Raw genomic sequence first — 18,015 nt, 5'->3', positions numbered from 1 at the left:
ATCGATTAATCCAATCCGATTACTGGCACTCCAAGTAAGAATCCACAGATCACTGTGTACAATCTTGGCAATGTGGTCAAGTGCAAAGCCCAAGTCCTAAAAAACTTTGATTTTGGGTTTGATGGTAGATGCAAGTTTAGCATAGAAAACTTGTAATTTTCAACCAACCTTAGTTCATCATTAACCCAAATCCACAGGAACCATTTTATACGAAAGGTGTTCCTTTCTGTAATGGTTTCGTTTCCTACCATTTTTCAGTAAGCAAATAGATGAGTGGTCCCATCGGCAATGGAGATAGATAGAGGACGACGGCGGACTGGTTGCGTAGGCGAAATGGCCTGACACGATAGTTTGAAGGGGTGACGATTGTACGGCATGCACCAGTGGGGTGGGTGCAAAGTGCAAAGGTATCGAAGTGATTTGTCTTCAACACGAGGAAAATACAAACATGGATGAAAGTGAGTGTTTTGCTTTTTCTATGCTGGGATGCGGTGCATGAGTTTTTTTATGAGGAGTCTGATGTGTTAGCATAGCATTGGCTGTCGTTACACTCACAACTTCAGCATTACTGTACCAAAAAGGAACTGTCTTATATATCATTAAATAGAAATTTTCAAATTCCTAGGAATATTTTAAATAGCTTATATGTTGTGACTTGGAATAATAATTTCTTTTTAGAAAAATGAGATATCAATTTTTTTTTTATTGGCATCAGGTGTCTGAGAACATCAGTCCGACTAATCCCGAAGATGCATAGGCCTGAGATAGAGAGTTTCCAACAAGTGCACATATAGTAACTTAATGGGAAAATCTCTCAATCCAACGACTCCTAGAGATTATTTGCATCCAAAGAGATTTGAATATTAGACTTGAAGGAGCATACCCTCAAGCTCAAGTCTTTACCACTTGAGATATCAATTTATTTGAAACGGCTTATATGTTGCGACTTGTATAAGAATCTTTCATTAGTAATATTGACAAATTTGTTGATTGGTTAATTGATCGAATTTCACGTTGGATTGGTATTAGTCTGGATACACCAAGAGAATTGTATTAGATTTAATGAACTTATTATTTTTTTTAAGGGAAATTGTCTTCATTCATTTAACGGATAAACTTACATTCATGACCTGATACATTTTGGGATATTTCCATATAAAACATAACATCATAAACTAAAATAATGCATTTGGAGCTCCACCAGTATACTATTTCCTTTTGTAAATAGTCTTATTAGATCTAATGTGGCTCGAATATTTAGTATTCTCTTCTTTATTGCTTGTGTCTACTATTTGGGCATAGCATCATCACCCTTCATTATTAAGAAACTGAAAGAATGCAATAGAGAAATGATGATGAGCAAAATTAAGTTTTATTATGCAACTTTATTTCTTTTTATTTCATCATCTTTATTTTCTAAGGCTGAGGTGGTCAGATTTGGGACATGTATTAGTATTTGAGGCCATTTGAGGTAGCTCCATGGGTACATGGAATTCTCAATATTTTCTTTTTAGATGGATATGGACAAATGAATCATTTTGATAATAAGAGCAAATCCAAAGAGTAAAATGATAATTGAGGGGCAAATAAAAAAGGAATCTAAATCAAGGACAATTACCATACAAAGTTTCTCATGAGACACCTCCAAAAAGTAATTTACCAATGCCGCATTTGATATGTCAAAAGTACTCACATCTTCATGGCTATCGGGAGCCCTTGAAATTCAATCTTCCCTTGGTGCGCTCTCACAACATCAGGAACCTCATTTTGATACTTGCTCACAAATTTCACCATGAATTCCTTCTCGGCCATTGCGACCATATAAAGGATGCCAATATTGTCCTTGATCAACCCCTTCAACATCAAAACTTGCAGAACTGAACACCTTGGAATAATCCGCTTCTCCAAGCTATACTGTAGAAGATTTGGACTCTTGGAGATCATAGAAGGCTTCATCTTCAGTTTGTTCACAAAGAAACCCATCATTTTCTTGATCTTCTTCTCCGAATGAGTCATACACAAGGGTTGCCGCTTGAATGCTGAACAAATTTCATCCTCTGACAAACCAAAACTTCTAAAAGCTTTCACCTTCTGCTCCCACAGTGTTGTACTATTTAGTGCCATGGACCTGATGGCTAAAACAAACGACAGATAATTGGGATCAAAACCCAATTTCATAACTTCACTAACAATCTCACTAAACCGATTGCTACAGATAAGCAGTGACATTGGTCGTATAAAGAAGAGTTTCAAAACTAGAGACTGGGGAACACCATGGCTTTTCAACGTGTCGATGTTGGGCTGTAGCATATGAACCATGTTTGATTCGAGTATTAGGTAGCATGCCTTTATAACCTTTAAGAAATTCACATCAGTGCCAAAAACCCGCTTAAGCTCTTGAACACACGGAATGATTTGTTTTTCGAGGCTCCTTGATAGAATATAAGGCTCAGAGGATAAAAGCTGTGCAATTTCAAGATCTGACAAGCCTAACGATTTGAAAAACACCAACTTTGGCTTAAAAATCTTGTCAGCATTATACATATACAATGAGGGACGCTTCATCGTCAAAGTTGTTATTTGCTCATCACTAAAACCATGTGCCCTAAAAAACTCAACAGCAGCGTGTGCATCACTTTCTAGCACAGCTGGGTATTTGCTAAGCATGCTGGCCAAACCTGAACCAGAAAACCCCAAGGATTCAAACACTTTCATGTTGGGCATAAGGGTATTCTCTAAATCAGCCGAAAGCAATGGTGGACGAATTCTAATTAAGTTCCTGATGTGGGTCTGCGTCAAACCGTGATTTCTCAACAGGTCTAGAACGGAGTTGGTATTCTTTACGTTCTCAATGTTGAGCTTCTTGGAATACAGAATGGCCGATTCGAACGAAAGCCCACATGAATTTTGGAGGAAGGAGACTATCAGAGATTGTGGATCCTTGGGATTAGGAAGCTCTGAAGTGGGTTTGAGGGAGGAGGTTGAGAAAAAGTTTGCGTGGCTAGGTTTCGAAGGTCTGTGCCTCAGTTTTTGGGGCAATTTTGAGCAAATGAAATGTAGCATTTTATTTGGTTGAGACAAAAACTAATTGATTTAGGAGATAAGTATGAAGAATGGTTACCCAGTTCGAGATTTGAGACTGAGTTGCCTCAATCATTGGCCTCCCTCTTCTTCTGGTTTGGCTCCAAACTTTCACGGGTTAAAGTCTGCAGGACAAGGAATTCGCAACGAGGAATCAACTGAATGCCCATCGAGCGTCTTTAGGGGCAGTGGGTTGGCTAGTAGAAACCTCGGAGTTGCAAAGTGTGTTTTTGGATCGTGTTGAATATTTATTTGATTATCAAAGCTGCTATGTATAGTCGCTAGGACTGCAAATGGTCCGGTCCAATCCGGTTTGGTGATTGATTAAATATTTTTAGTCTATTATTTTTTCAGATCAGATCGGACCGAACATCCAAAGGTCTAATCAGTCCGGCCTATTTATTTTTTATAAATAATTAATAAAAAAAATTTATTTAAAATACTAAATTAAATTAAGTGACCTATTAATGTGGATCATGTAACAAACTCAATAAAAATATATTTTATATGATCAATGACAATAAATTGGATGAAAATTATATTATTAATTTATATAATTACTATATAATTAACTAATTAATATTATATATTAGTTAATTCATAGAATATTAACAAGTATTAATAACATATTTAAAATTTTATATTGTTAATAGTAATAGGTTAGATGAAGATATATATAAAATATTGTTAATTTATAGAATATTAACAAGTATTAATAATATATTTAAAAATTTATATTGTTAATTGTACAATTATTATATATAAAATATATATTTTTTATTTTATTTTTCATTCGGTCTGGTCCGGTCTGGAAAAACCCTAGACCGTGGACCGGACCGAAATTTTTCGATCTTCTAAAATGTGGACCGGACCGGACTGGTCTAAGTCTCGGTCCGGTTTGGTCTTGACCGAAATGGTCGGTCCGACCGGACCATTTATCACCCCTAATAGTCACCCTATGTAAGCGGCGTGCAAATGGCTTTTAAAAAAATAATAAATAACAAAATAGAGTTTTGTTTGTTCTGGATTTCCGCTTCGATACTCTGGTCAGTGGACATCAATCTCATCTTTGGCGAGGTGTTGTTCCTCTTAGATTATAAACTTGCGTGGTCTTTGACTTCTTGCTTTGCGGTCTTCAAGTGGATCCGTGCTCAACCATCTGCGTGGGTCATCTTCCTCATGTGGTCTTCGACTTCGTATCAATGCAGACTTCCATGGAAGATATAAAATCAGTGCGGGTATTTGTTCTCTGAGTTTAACAGTAGTCTTCAAATCAGTCTTCAAGTCTTCAAATCTTCAAGTGAGGGTGTTTTTAATACACAAAATCAACAGCTCCCAGTGACATTATTTGACAGTGTTAAGTTCTACCCTTCTGAGTGCAGCCTTGCCGAGATCAATGCCACAGAAGTTGGAGAGCTGGACAAGATAGAGTAGAACATCTGGAAGCACTCAGGTGCACTTTCTCCTCCTCTTTCCAATTAGGCAGTCCCTCTAGAACCTCTCCTTTCCACTGGAATATCCTAGAGAGTTCTCCAACTGCACCCACCAACCTAGCGAGGATGATAAATAATCACAACCCCATAAACATGAAACCGCATTTTTGGCCATTAATTTTGTTATACAAATGGGACGACATAAAAGCAAAAGGGAAATGGTAAGAAAAAGTAGGTTCCAAAGATCATAGGTAACAAAATAAAAAGGAAAATCTGTTTTGCCATGTTGGTCAAGTTTGACTCGGGTTAGAAAGCATTCACCAACTTTAAGAAAGTAAAAGGAGAGTAACAATTTCATAAGAATATCTTTTTCTTGAGAAGAACCAGTTACGCAGAACAATTTCATGAACCAGTTAAACAAAAGTCATCTTTCTCTTGAGAAGATCGAGAGTAACAATTTCACCTTCTGGAGCCCCAGTCATCTCTGAATAATCTCTCTTCTATTTTCCCTTCGAACAGACAGAACAAAAGAAAATGACAGAGAGAGCAAAACAAAGGTGCCAAGAGAGAGAAAAACTGAGTGACAGTTGCTCAAAGCCCAAACCCCAAAAACCAAGACACAGCTTCGTCTAATTTTTTTGAAACGGTGCATTTTGTTTTTTCTACATCAGCACCGTTTACCCACCGTTTGCATAAGGCGATTGCATCCAGCATTTTTCTTTGATTATATAGGTCAACTCGAACTCAATCTGTTAAATTAAACGTGTCAAACTTCCAAATCTTAAATTAAATTAAACGTGTCAAATGTGTCACCCATTTTAACTCGTTTAATAATTAATTAGAAAGATGTTAACGCGATTCAACTCATTTAAACCCGTTTGTTTTATATAAATAGGTTGAACTAAAACGCATAACTCATATGACCTGATTAACATAATTTTACATAAAAGTTAAAATCTATATTTATTAATAACCACAATGTCTTAAAAAATATATATTAATATTTTTCAAATTTTAACATATAATAAAACCAATATTACAAACCATACAATAATAAATATGAACATAGATCTAAAATTACAATCTTAACAATAAAAACATAAGCATACTAAGAAATACCGATATTATAACTTAACAATAATAAAATTTTAATTTTGAAATAAATTATAAACAGGTTAAAACGGATTACTTTCGTATTAAGCAGGTTGACCCATTATTTATCCGTTTATAAATCATGTCTTAACAGGTTGACCCGTTTTGACCTAAACCCTTTAACATCACATCCAAATCTTCTAATTTCGTATCGTATTTGTGTTGAATTCACAGATCGTGTCGCATATCACCACCCCTAAATGCTACCGACCTCAAGTGGTGATTGATCTCTGGCATGCAAAAGATAGCTTGTGAGCGCAATCTTGCTAGCAGAACTCGACTGTAACGTAACATGGATAAGTTGCATTAATGAAAGGACAATGCTACACCCACACAAGAAAAGTCACGAGAAGAGTCATCAAAAAATCCATTTGGGTGTTTTTATTTTTATTGTTTGTTTTCTGTTTTTTTATTCATTTTTTAATCTCCTTAAACATTTTTAAAAAATTTACAACACCATTAAAAAATATTTACTTAACCATTAAGTTAAAAAAAAAAAATTTCATGACTCCTTGTTAGGACACCAAGCATTTTCCTTGATAAAATATAAGTGGTGTGGATGCTAGTAACTAGGGGTGTCAATATGTGACACGACCCATGAATCCAACACGAACACGACACAAAATTAGAGGTTTTGAGTTTGATGTTAATGGGTTTGGATCAAAATGGGCTGACCCATTATGACACAATTTATAAACGAGTCAATCTGCTTAACACGAAATCAACCCGTTTTGACCCGTTTATAATTTATTTCAAAATTAAAATTTTATTATTGTTAAGCTGTAATATTGATATTTATCAATATGCTTATGCTTTTGTTGTTTTTATTATTGAGATTGTAATTTTAAACATATGCTTATATTTGTTATTGTATGGTTTGTAATATTGGTTTTATTATATATTAAAATTGAAAAATATTGATATATATATTTCTTAAGATATTGTAGTTATTCATAAATATAGATTTTAACTTTTATGTGAAATTATGTTAATCAGATCAAATAAGTTATGCATTTTAGTTTAACCCATTTATATGAAACAAACGGGTTTAAATAAGTCATGTCGTGTTAACATATTTTTAATTAATAATTAAATGATTCAAAATGGGTGACACAACATGACATGTTATCTAAATGAGATCATTTAGGATTTGGAAATCTAACGTGTTTAGCTTAACAGGTTAGGTTCGGGTTGACCTATATAGTCAAATATTTATGACTTGACACGACACGAACACAATCCGAAAATACAATTTGCCACCCCTATAAATAGTAATGTGAAGTATGACGTTGTCTAAGTGGGAAGGACTGTAAATGCGTGTCAGTAGCAGTGGATATGAGCCAAAAGGATCCGAGTTAGTAGTGGTAGTTGATTTCTATGGAAAGACCTGATTTTCTAAAGTTCATAAGTTGGAGGGATAGCAAGAAAAAAAATGTGCAGTGCCTAAGATTAGGAATACGGTGGAGAAGCTTATATGAGGCCAAGTGTAAAGTTAAGATGGTGTGTTTGGGTAGGGGAGTAATCTCACTATTTATTATTTTATTATTACTTTTCACATACTTTTTATTATTACTTAATATATTATTATTATTTTTTACCACTATTCACAGATCATCTGAGATTACCTCATTATCCAAACACACCAGCTAAAATAGAAGTTTCTAAACTAGATCAAATTTATGGACTGTTAGTTGGGAAAATGGCAGAAAAAATGTGTTCAACTCAGGCACCAAGAAGCCACACTTGTTTTTTTCAATCTTGAGCTTGTGGTTCATACGGATGCGCAAATCTTCAATTTTACATCGACGGGGCATACACATATTTTATTTATCTTTGAATGATGAAATCGGCAGCAAGCTCTCCAACGACAAAAAACTTGCAAAACCAACAACATAAATTTGGTGTTATGGTCGTATATGCCTAGTAGATGAAAGATAAATTGAAGAGAGGGTTTAGCAACTTACCAACCCTAAACATATCAATTGATTTTATAGAGTTTGTACAAACTGTTTCAAAATAATGTAAACTTATCTAATTACTTTTGAATCTAAGTTAACTCATCTCAGTAGATTAAATTCAAATTTATGTTATCTTAGAGGATAATTATCCTGCTTCACATCTTTATCAGTAGATATACATAGAGCCTTATCTCGTGTGTAGTTATGCTAACTTAAGTTGTTGCGTTTGACTCAACTCTATTCTTCAACACCCCCCCACAAATTGTTGGGGGACCGCCATGAGTAGGGGTGATAAACGGTCGATTTGGAATTGATTAAGATGTCTTGGTTAGCTACCTTCTCTAAAATAAAATGAAAGTCCACTTCGATATGTTTGGCCCTTGCATGAAAAAAGGGTTAGATGTAAGGGTCAATGTACTAATATGGTCACACAACAATGTGGGAATAGACAATAGGGAACCTGAAACTCTTTGAACAACATCCTCAACTAAAATAATTTAGCAACATTGACTCGTGAGTGCCAAAGAGTGATACTCGGCTTTTGTACTTGAATGAGAAACAACAGATTGCTTCTTGGCACTCCAACAGATCATACAGTTGCCAAGAAAAATTGCAAAACCAACGGTACATAGAGCAGCGATCATTTGGATTTCTAGCATGGTTAGAGTCACTATAAGCAAATAATGTAGTGGACCTTTGGTGTAATGCAAACCATGATCTGTTGAGCCCTTTAGGTAACATAAAACTCTTTTGGCTACAGACCAATGAGTTGAAGTGGGAGAATGCATATGTTGGCATAGTTGATTAATAGAGAAGGAGATTTCCGAACGAGTTAAGGTACAATACTGAAGTGTACCTAACCACTTGCATGTATTATGAAGGATTTGTGAGAGAAGTGCCATCTAATTGGATCCAGATGAGCACGGAACCTTAGATGGATTGGCACCCAACATTTGATGTCGATTTAGTAGATTTGCAATGTACTTAGCTTGGCAGAGAGGAAGGCCATTTGTAGATCTAGTGGTCCAAGGCCTTTGAGAGGGAACTCTTGTTGTAGGTCAGTGATAAGTGTAGTAATCATAGCAGCAGTGTCCCTCTAACTAAAATATCATCAACATAAATTGTGGCCTAGTTTGGATAGTGAAGTCATCTCAACTCATCTTATTTCATCTCATCTAATCAAATCATTAAAACTTCCTCAAACTTTCAAACAAAATACAATAAATCATTTAACTTTTTCAAATTTCAAAATAAAAATAATATTTTATTCAACTTTCATCTCATTTCAACTCATTATCCAAACCATGCATAATACAAATAAGGGAACATGAGATTTATGATACATAAAACAAGATGAGTCCACAAGTGAAGCTTAAAAGCCAAGTTCCAATAGGAAGGTAGAGACCGATTGAACCAAGCTCTTGGAGCTTGTTTTAACCCATAAATAGCTTTGTGCAGTCGACACACGTAGTTAGGGTGAGAGGTATCAGTGAAGCCTTGAGGCTGCTCCATGTAAATCTCTTCAGCAAGATAACCATTTAATAAGTCATTGGACATATCCAATTGCCTAATTGACAAGTCAAAATGTATAGCCAAGCTCAATAAAACCTAAATTATGGAGGGTTTAATCATTGGGCTAAATGTTTCTGTATAATCAATTCCACATTCTTGATCAAAACCTTTGACTACAAGACGTGCTTTGATTGTTTCCACTAATTTTAAACACCTATTTGTTTTCGTATTACATTGTGATTGGTTGGCCTGGGTATGTGTGCCATTTGATGTTAGAGCTTCAAATTCATGTGTCAATGCATCCCTCCTTCATGGATAAGTAGCAGCGTTGGAATAACTTCTATTTGTGGCATCAAGTTTAGCAGATATAAATTGAGTGAAATTAGGAAGGTTATAGGTAGGAGAAGATAGGACTAGAGTTGCTGGAAGCCATGGGTGTAGGATTGGCGTAGGCTTTAGGCCCTTGATACCATGAAAGATAAACTGAAGGGAGGGTTTGGCAACTTATCAACCCTAAATGTATCGTTTGATTTAGGGGAAGTTTGGATTAAAAAAAAAACATTTTAACTCATCTCATCTCATCTCATCTAATCATTACAATTTTTTCAAATTCTCACACAAAATACAATAAACAATTCAACTTTTTCAAATCCCAAAACAATAATAATGTTAAAAAATAATATTCTAAAAATATTTTATTCAACTTTCATCTCAACTCAACTCATCTCAACTTACTATTCAAACCTCCCTATGTAAAGTTTGTACAAAGTGTCTCAAAATAATGTAAATTTATCTAATTACATTTGAATCTAAGTTATCTAAATCTTAACAAAATAAAATCAAATATATGTTGTCTTAGAGGATAATTATCCTGTTCAACATCTTTATCATTAGTTATGCATAGAGTCTTATCTCGTGTGTAGTTGTGCAATTTATTGTGTGATTTATTGCGTTTGACTAAACTCTATTCTTCAACAGTATAGAGCTACGATTCCGACGACTGCCATGCCGTAATATAACATGGGTAAGTTCGATCTTGGTGAAAGAGGAGAGGACATAGCTATTTAAATCTCAACTCTAATCCTAGTGTGTCATTTATTTTTAACATTAAAATGACAATGTGTTGGTTTTTTATTGGGTGGTGTAAATCCTTCTTTTGCACGACATCCAATTCGAAGGGGATCTCTCCCGAGTCCCAATAACCTTTTTTATAAGTAAAATAAGTATTATTAACAAAGATGGGCAACAACTGCCAGTTATAAAAAAGTATGCCCTATTTACGAAGGCACGTTAGAAACTAAGAAATCATGAAGTTCCGTGTCATTAAAGTCCACAGCAATGGCCCAAATACAAAGAGTCCTTAAAAAGAAAACTTTTAGCTCCTCCATCGATCTCTCCTTGTCTTCAAACGTCCTCTCATTTTGCTCCTGCCACAAGCACCATATCATACAAATAGGAATCATCTTCCAAATCTCTTTGATCTGGTGCACACCTCGGATAGATGTCCACCACGCCAATATATCTACCACGGATTCCGGCATAACCCATGCTAGATCCATCTTTTTAAACACCTCATTCCAGAGCGTCCTGGCTACCTCACAATGTAAGAGTAAATGATTCACCGACTCACCCACTCCTTTACACATACAACACCAGTCTACGATGATTATCCTCTTCTTTCTCAAATTATCTGTAGTAAGAATCTTTCCTAATGTCGTTGTCCACACAAAAAAAAAAAAAAGCTTTGGGAGGGGCCTTGTGTCGTCAGAGCTTTCTCTAGGGAAACTGTGCCTCTGGCATTTGTGCAAGGACCTTATAATAGGAACGAATAGTGAAAACCCATTTTCTTGCAGGAATCCACCAAAGACTATCTTCATGCTGGATATTTGGACGCTAAGAGTACAAAAACTATAAAAATTTGCAAAAACCTCAATCTCCCAATCTTGTGCCGCTCGGTTGAAATTGATATTCCAGTGAATACCCAATCCTGAGATTCTCATAACCTCTGCCACTGTAGCATCTTTGGCACTTGCTATCAGGAATAGAATAGGAAACAACTCTTGGAGAGCACTGTTACTACACCATGCATTCTTCCAAAATCTAATCTTGGCACCTGAACCCACCTGAAATCTAGTGTGTCGATTAAAAACCTTCCACCCTTTTCTAATGTACTTCCATAGCCTCCTTCCATGTGCCCCTCTAACTTCTCTAGTACACCAACCCTCCCCTAAACCACCATATTTATTTTCGATCACAATTCTCCATATGGCTTCTGGTTCCTTGGTATATCGCCATAGCCATTTACCAAGTAACGCCCGATTAAACAACCGCGTATTTCTGATGCCCAAACCGTCACTAGAGATAGGATGGCATATCTTTTCCCATTTGACAAGATGAAATTTAAACTCTTCTCCTATTCCACCCCACAGAAAATCTCTCTGTAACTTCTCGAGATGACTCGCCACACTTGCCGGAATAAGGAATAAAGATAAGAAATAAGTGGGTAGATTAGAAAGTGTACTTTTAATCAAAGTAATCCGACCCCCTTTCGACAAGTACATTCTCTTCCACCCTGCTAGTTTCTTTTCTATTTTTTCAATTACTGTATCCCAAATCGAGCGTGCCCTCGGAGCTATACCCAAAGGTAATCCCAGGTAAGTCATAGGAAGAGACGCTATCTTACAACCCAACGTGTCAGCCAACTCCCTAATATTCTAAACCTCTCCAGTCGGTACCAACTCGGATTTATCATAGTTCACTTTTAGACCAGACACTGCTTCAAAACACAGTAGACATGCCTTCACAACCCGCAACTGGTCCTGATCAGCTTCGCACATAATAAGCGTATCGTCTGTGAACAGTAAGTGAGAGATAGTAGTAATACCCCTGCTTGGAGAATCAATCTGGAAACCCCTAACAAAACCATTAGCCAACAAAGCCGAGATCATCCTGCTTAGTGCCTCCATCACAATAACAAAAAGTAAAGGAGATAACGAATCCCCTTGCCTCAGACTACGAGAACTCTGAAAGAAACCCTCAGGGCTACAATTAATCAATACAGAGAACCGTACCATAGAGATACACCACCTAATCCAAGACCTCCACCTTTCACCAAAACCACACATACCCAATAGATGTATGAGGAAGTCCCAGTTAACATGGTCATACACATTTTCCATATCCAACTTACACATAATACCTGGGTTTCCAGCCTTCAATCTGCTATCCAAACATTCATTGGCAATTAGAACCGCATCGAGGATCTGTCTTCCCTTAACAAAAGCATTTTGAGGCTTAGTCACAATTTTTTCCAAAACCTCACTCAAGCGATTTGCAAGCACTTTTGAGATAATCTTATATACTCCATTTACTAAACTGATAGGCCAAAAATCTAAGATCTCAATAGCCCCGGCCTTTTTAGGTATTAAGGCAAGGAAAGTGGAGTTAAGGCTTTTCTCAAATTTTCCAAACGAGAACAACTCCTGAAACACCTTCAAAATATCTTCTTTAATCACCTCCCAACATTCTTGGAAAAAGCCCATAGAGAAACCATAAGGTCCTGGAGCCTTGTCTTTTACCATTTTCCTTATTATATTAAATACTTCTTCCTCATCAAAAGCCTTCTCCATCCTAACCACATCCCTCGGTTCAATAATGTTAAACACCAACCCATCCACTTGGTATTTTTGTTCTCCTCCACATTATCGAAAGACTATTTATTCCATATTCTTAGATCTCTTTTTAAAACTTTTAGCTTATTTGCAAAAATAAAGCTGGGTGTACCCTCAAACTGATACGAAATCCACCACTGTTTGACCCTCTCCACAAAACCTTCTGATTTCAACCACATATTCTCAAACTTAAAATACCGTTTACCACTCTGAATGCCTCCACAATCCAGCAAGAAAGGCCAATAATCCGAGGCTAACCGGCCCAACCGCTTTTGCCATACGTCCGGAAACTGGCTTTCCCACTCTGGTGAAATTAGGAAACGATCCAATCGAGTCCATGTATGATTATTAGACCATGTGGCAGGGCTCCCTGCTAGTGGTAGATCTATCAAATTCAAGTCAAAGATGCACTCTGAGAACTCCAAGTTTGCTGGCCTCAATCTTCTATGTCCAAAACTTTTACTTTGGAATCGAGCAACATTGAAATCACCCCCAATACACCAAGGGAGCTCCCACCAACAATGAACCACAGCTAGCTCATCCCACAGTAATCTTCTATCCACGTCTAAATTGGGCACATAAACACCTGCAAAAGCCCACAAGAAACCATCTGCCACACTTCTAAAAGAGCACGCTACCATATATCTCCCTATGTAATCCTTTACTTTCTCCACCACCCGCCTATCCCACATCATTATAACTCCTCCCGATGCTCCCGAAGAAGCCAAATACACCCAATCTACATAATTACTACTCCATATACTCCTCACAATCCTCCTATTTATTAACTTCAGCTTCGTCTCTTGTAAACAAACGATGTCTGCTTTCCACTCACGAAGCAAGTGCCGAATCCGAAGACACTTTTCTACCTCGTTAAGACCACGGACATTTAACTTCTCAATTAGGCCTTGTTTGTTTTTACAAAACTTCTTAATTCATCTGATATAATCATTACATCTTTTTTAAATTTTCACATAAAATAAAATAAACAATTCAACTTTTTCAAATTTTAAAATAAAAATAATATTAAAAATTATATTCTAATAATATTTTATTCAGTTTTCAGTTTTAATCTCATCTCATTTCATCTAATCTGTGAAAACAACATAAGCCATTTGAGGACTGTATGTAGAGTAACTCCGTTCGAATAGTGAAAGTGTTTCATCTCATCTCATTTCATCATTACAACTTTTTCAAATTTCCACACAAAATATAACAAAAAATTCAACTTTTTTAAATTTCAAAATAATAATAATATTAAAAATTAATATTCTAATAAAACTTTATTCAACTTTTAACTTTCATCTAAAACCATTTCATCTTATCTTACTATCCAAACCGCACCTAAATATGCAATGCCGAGAAATTTGTAATTGGGTTGGGTTCAACAGAAGTCCCACCGAAGCAAGCACCACAAAAGACGTTGTTATGGCATTGTGTTCACTATATATGTTGGCTTTTGATGAAGAAATAGGTTATTTGTTGTTGGTAAAGTATTCATATTGGGTTCCTATAAATTTTTCTAAAATTTTGTTAAAAAACAAGCTTCCTAAAATGTTTTCCTAAATTTTACTCTTCTTGTAAAAACCTCATATATCTCACTCCTAGTTAAAAGTATATATGCGCCAACGTTCGCTCTCTCTCTAATTCCTAGTTTCTGTTTGGTGATTGATTATATTGTTAAAAGGTTTGGTGCACTAGATCGGTAGTTCTTTGTTTGGCTAATTGGAGCACAATCCTTAGCCTCGCTTGTTTTCACAGATGAGTTGAAATTAGTTGAGATAAAGTTAAAAGTTGAATAAAATATTGTTAGAATATATTTTTTTAATATTATTTTTAATTTGAGATTTGAAAAAATTGAATTGTTTATTTTATTTTGTGTGAGAATTTTAAAAAGTTGTAATGATTAGATTAGATAAGATGAGATGAGTTGAAAGGAATTCTGAAAACAAACGAGACATAAGATTTAAGATTTAAGACTTAAGTATAGAATCCGATAGCCGTTTAGGCAATGGTCCAGCCCAGGGGATGGTTAAATTTGCATGGAATATTGATGATTTGATAATTTAGTGGAGTTCTAATCCTAACTGTATTGCCCAAGTTTTCTGGGCTAATTCTATGTTGTAATCTTTATTTAAAAGTTTGAAAGAAAGATTTTCCCTTATCCAAAAAAAAAGAGAGTATAGAATCCGGAACAATCTCTATCTCAAACTATCAACTTTGTGACATTAAGATTCGATTTTACATCGTCACTTGCTTCTCATCCATATTTACCCATAGATCTTTCAACTTTTTAGTAATTATTAATAAACTCTTATCTTACTTATCCAAATATATATGCACGCATGTATATATATATGAAGTGAACCTGAAAGGTATGGCTTAATTTGGCTGAACTAGGAATAGAATAATAAACATAAGCATAAGTTTACACATGTCATAACATATACAGAGGTCATGCAATATTTGGGGACTGAACAACCAATTCCATACGACCAAACTATTAAGAGCATTAATATTGGTCTATGCATATGCATATGCAAAATCATATTTGTATAATATGACCCTAAAATCTTCCACATTGGTTTATGTATATCCAAATATTTAGTTACCTATGAACAATTCTTATCTAAATTTGGATAACCACTATTCATCCTTCAAATCATATTTTAATCATTATTTATCTCTCCTCTCACTCTCTCTCACAATCCTTTCTTTTTCTCCCTCATTCAACAACATAACAAATCTTCACTTGCATATTCATTTTATTATTATAATATATTATATATATTTTTTCATTTTATTATATTTTTAATATAATATATAAAAAAATTATATTTTTTATTATTGCATTTGTATTATTAATGTCAAATGTATGTAGTGGATGCTAATTGCAAAATATATATAAAAAAATTGATTTTAATAAAAAAATAATAATAAAAAAATAATAATATTTTTTTATTATTTTGTCTCAAATATGCATAAGCTAATGTGGAAATTTTACTTGAATGGCAAAGTGGATATGCAAAAAATGTGATTTTGCATATGCATATGCATATGCATACACCAATGCTAATGCTCTAAGAATGCAATTATAAATGCCCAAAGCATTTAGGACATGAAAACAATCATATGATGAATTTGTTTCTAACAATACTCATTAAATATGAAGTATAATGATCCCTAACTAAGGTGATTGAAAGTACTTGACTCGATTATTGGTTATCTACCCATTAGAGGTAAGGATGCGCAAAAATCTAAAAATCCGACTTCGACTTCGACTCCAACTAAGACAAAACGGAGTTGGGGTCAGATTTTTTTTTTTTTAGTTTTTCAGTTAGAGATGTCGCTAGACTGACTCTAACTCCAAATCCAAATCCGACTCTGATATTGTATATATGTTATAAAAATATGTATTTATCTAAATATTGATCATATATACTACTATAGTTATATAACTAGAACTTATATAACTAAATTCAATATTATACTAGTATGAGATAATTATTATAAAATAATATACTTATTCTGCAATATAAATAGACTAATAATAGTTTAGTATATGTAAACATCATAGTATTACTACCATACATGATCAAATATAGAAATAAGTTAGATACTAGTATAATTACATGTAATATTAATATATATTAATAACATGTAATTAGACACTATAGTATAAGTCTAGTGTATAAATAAATTAGATACAAATATAGAAATAACTAATAAGTCTAGTATAATATGTTAATAACACACAATACTAATTTACTAAAATATAATAACATGTAATTAGATACTATAAATAAGTTATAAATATGTTAGACACTAGCAACTGATATGGCATACAAAACAGTAGCTAAATTATAAACCTGTGATTCTTTTACTTTGTTGATGGGCTCCTATTATATCTACTGTTAATACTATTTTATATTTAAATATTTACTGTAAATATTGATGTGGAATGACCATTGACACATGCATCTTGTTGATTTTGTTCAAAGAGTTTTGGTTATGTTTTTAGTAAACTTGAAATTTGAAAGTCCACAAAAAAGTCTTGTTTAAAAATGGACTAAATATGAAGCTAAAAAAAAGTCCGAATCGAACTCAGTTCTGACAAGTTGGAATCGGATTGGAACCTACACAAGTCGTAGTCGAAGTTCAGATTCAAACCAATGTTTTGAATACAGTACTGGACGTCGTACCGGTCAAGGCACTGGAACGAAATATTTCGATACTGGTACCGTCTCGAAATAGTATTTCGGGATAACGTTTCGGGATAGTCGATATATAAATAAATTATATATATAAATATATATAAAAATTATATTCCAAAATAATAGTTTATATATAAATAAATTATATATAAATATATATATATAAATTATAAATAGTCTAGTCTGAAGTATAGGTTAAAAAATAAGTTTGTAGTTTGAAAAACCGAAAAAAAAATTAAAAAAAAAAAAAAACACAGGCCGAAATATCGGTCGGTACCGACCGAAATATAGGCCGGTATAAGCCGAAATTTAATCGGGTATAACCGGTACAGTCGGTATTTTAGCCGGTACGGAACAGATATAGTACCTGTACCGGCCGAACGGCCGAAACGAAAAATTTCGACCGTACCGGCCGGTACGGTATGAAATTTAAAACACTAATTCAAATTCTGACAAAGTCAGAGTCAAAGTTAGATTTAGGGAATTCCAACTTCGACTGGGTTGGTGCTCACCCCTAATTAGAGGACAACAAATACCATTAAACCAAAACACCATGGGATGAGTAAAAAAAGATACCTCTCACTCTTCTTCACATTAGATCTAAAAAGTAACATTAAAATAAAATCTGATCATGAGGCCTTGCATATTCATGGACCAGGTAGTCTAGGTTTCACCAGAAAGAAATTGTTGAGCTTGAAAACAATGACTTGTAGCCTGCAGGTACAAGCATCTGTTCTTAACAGATACCCGTATGCTACTTAGCATACTTTCATCAATTTCATCTGCAGAATAACATATTTATACCATCTGATGCAGAAAAACAAACAATATTTACAAGGACTACTCTGAGTTTTGACTTAAAAGGAAAGTTCCCATTTTGGGATGGCACTTCTCCAAGTAACTAAACACAGATGGTGATTATTTATATTAGATTACAGGAATCTATAAAAATACTGATATTGAAGTAAAGAAGCCAGATTGCACCAGAGAAAAC

The 18,015-nt window shown here is 34.5% G+C and overlaps 1 protein-coding gene across 2 annotated transcripts; it reads right to left on the bottom strand.

Moving 5' to 3' along the window:
- Window positions 1–1,522: 1,522 nt before the first annotated feature.
- Window positions 1,523–3,298, bottom strand: LOC108994339 (transcription termination factor MTERF2, chloroplastic-like). Of its 2 annotated transcripts, XM_018969491.2 has the most exons (2): window positions 3,122–3,298; window positions 1,523–2,678 (listed from the first exon to the last, which is right to left on the bottom strand). In XM_018969491.2, the coding sequence occupies exon 2, from the start codon at window positions 2,665–2,667 to the stop codon at window positions 1,690–1,692; it is 978 nt and encodes a 325-aa protein (XP_018825036.1). In that variant the 5' UTR covers window positions 2,668–2,678; window positions 3,122–3,298; the 3' UTR covers window positions 1,523–1,689. The 2 variants fall into 2 exon arrangements, with proteins under 2 accessions (XP_018825036.1, XP_018825035.1); XM_018969490.2 differs by having other exon boundaries at window positions 1,523–3,298.
- Window positions 3,299–18,015: the final 14,717 nt, after the last annotated feature.

This window comes from Juglans regia, chromosome 9, assembly GCF_001411555.2.
Source record: "Juglans regia cultivar Chandler chromosome 9, Walnut 2.0, whole genome shotgun sequence".
Lineage (NCBI taxonomy): Eukaryota > Viridiplantae > Streptophyta > Magnoliopsida > Fagales > Juglandaceae > Juglans > Juglans regia.
Note: the sequence above shows the minus strand (reverse complement) of the source record. Positions and strands in the feature narration are given on the sequence as shown.

Excerpts from the sequence above, each read along its gene's own strand:
- LOC108994339 (XM_018969490.2), bottom strand. The coding sequence starts at position 3,063 with ATGCTACATTTCATTTGCTCAAAATTGCCCCAAAAACTGAGGCACAGA.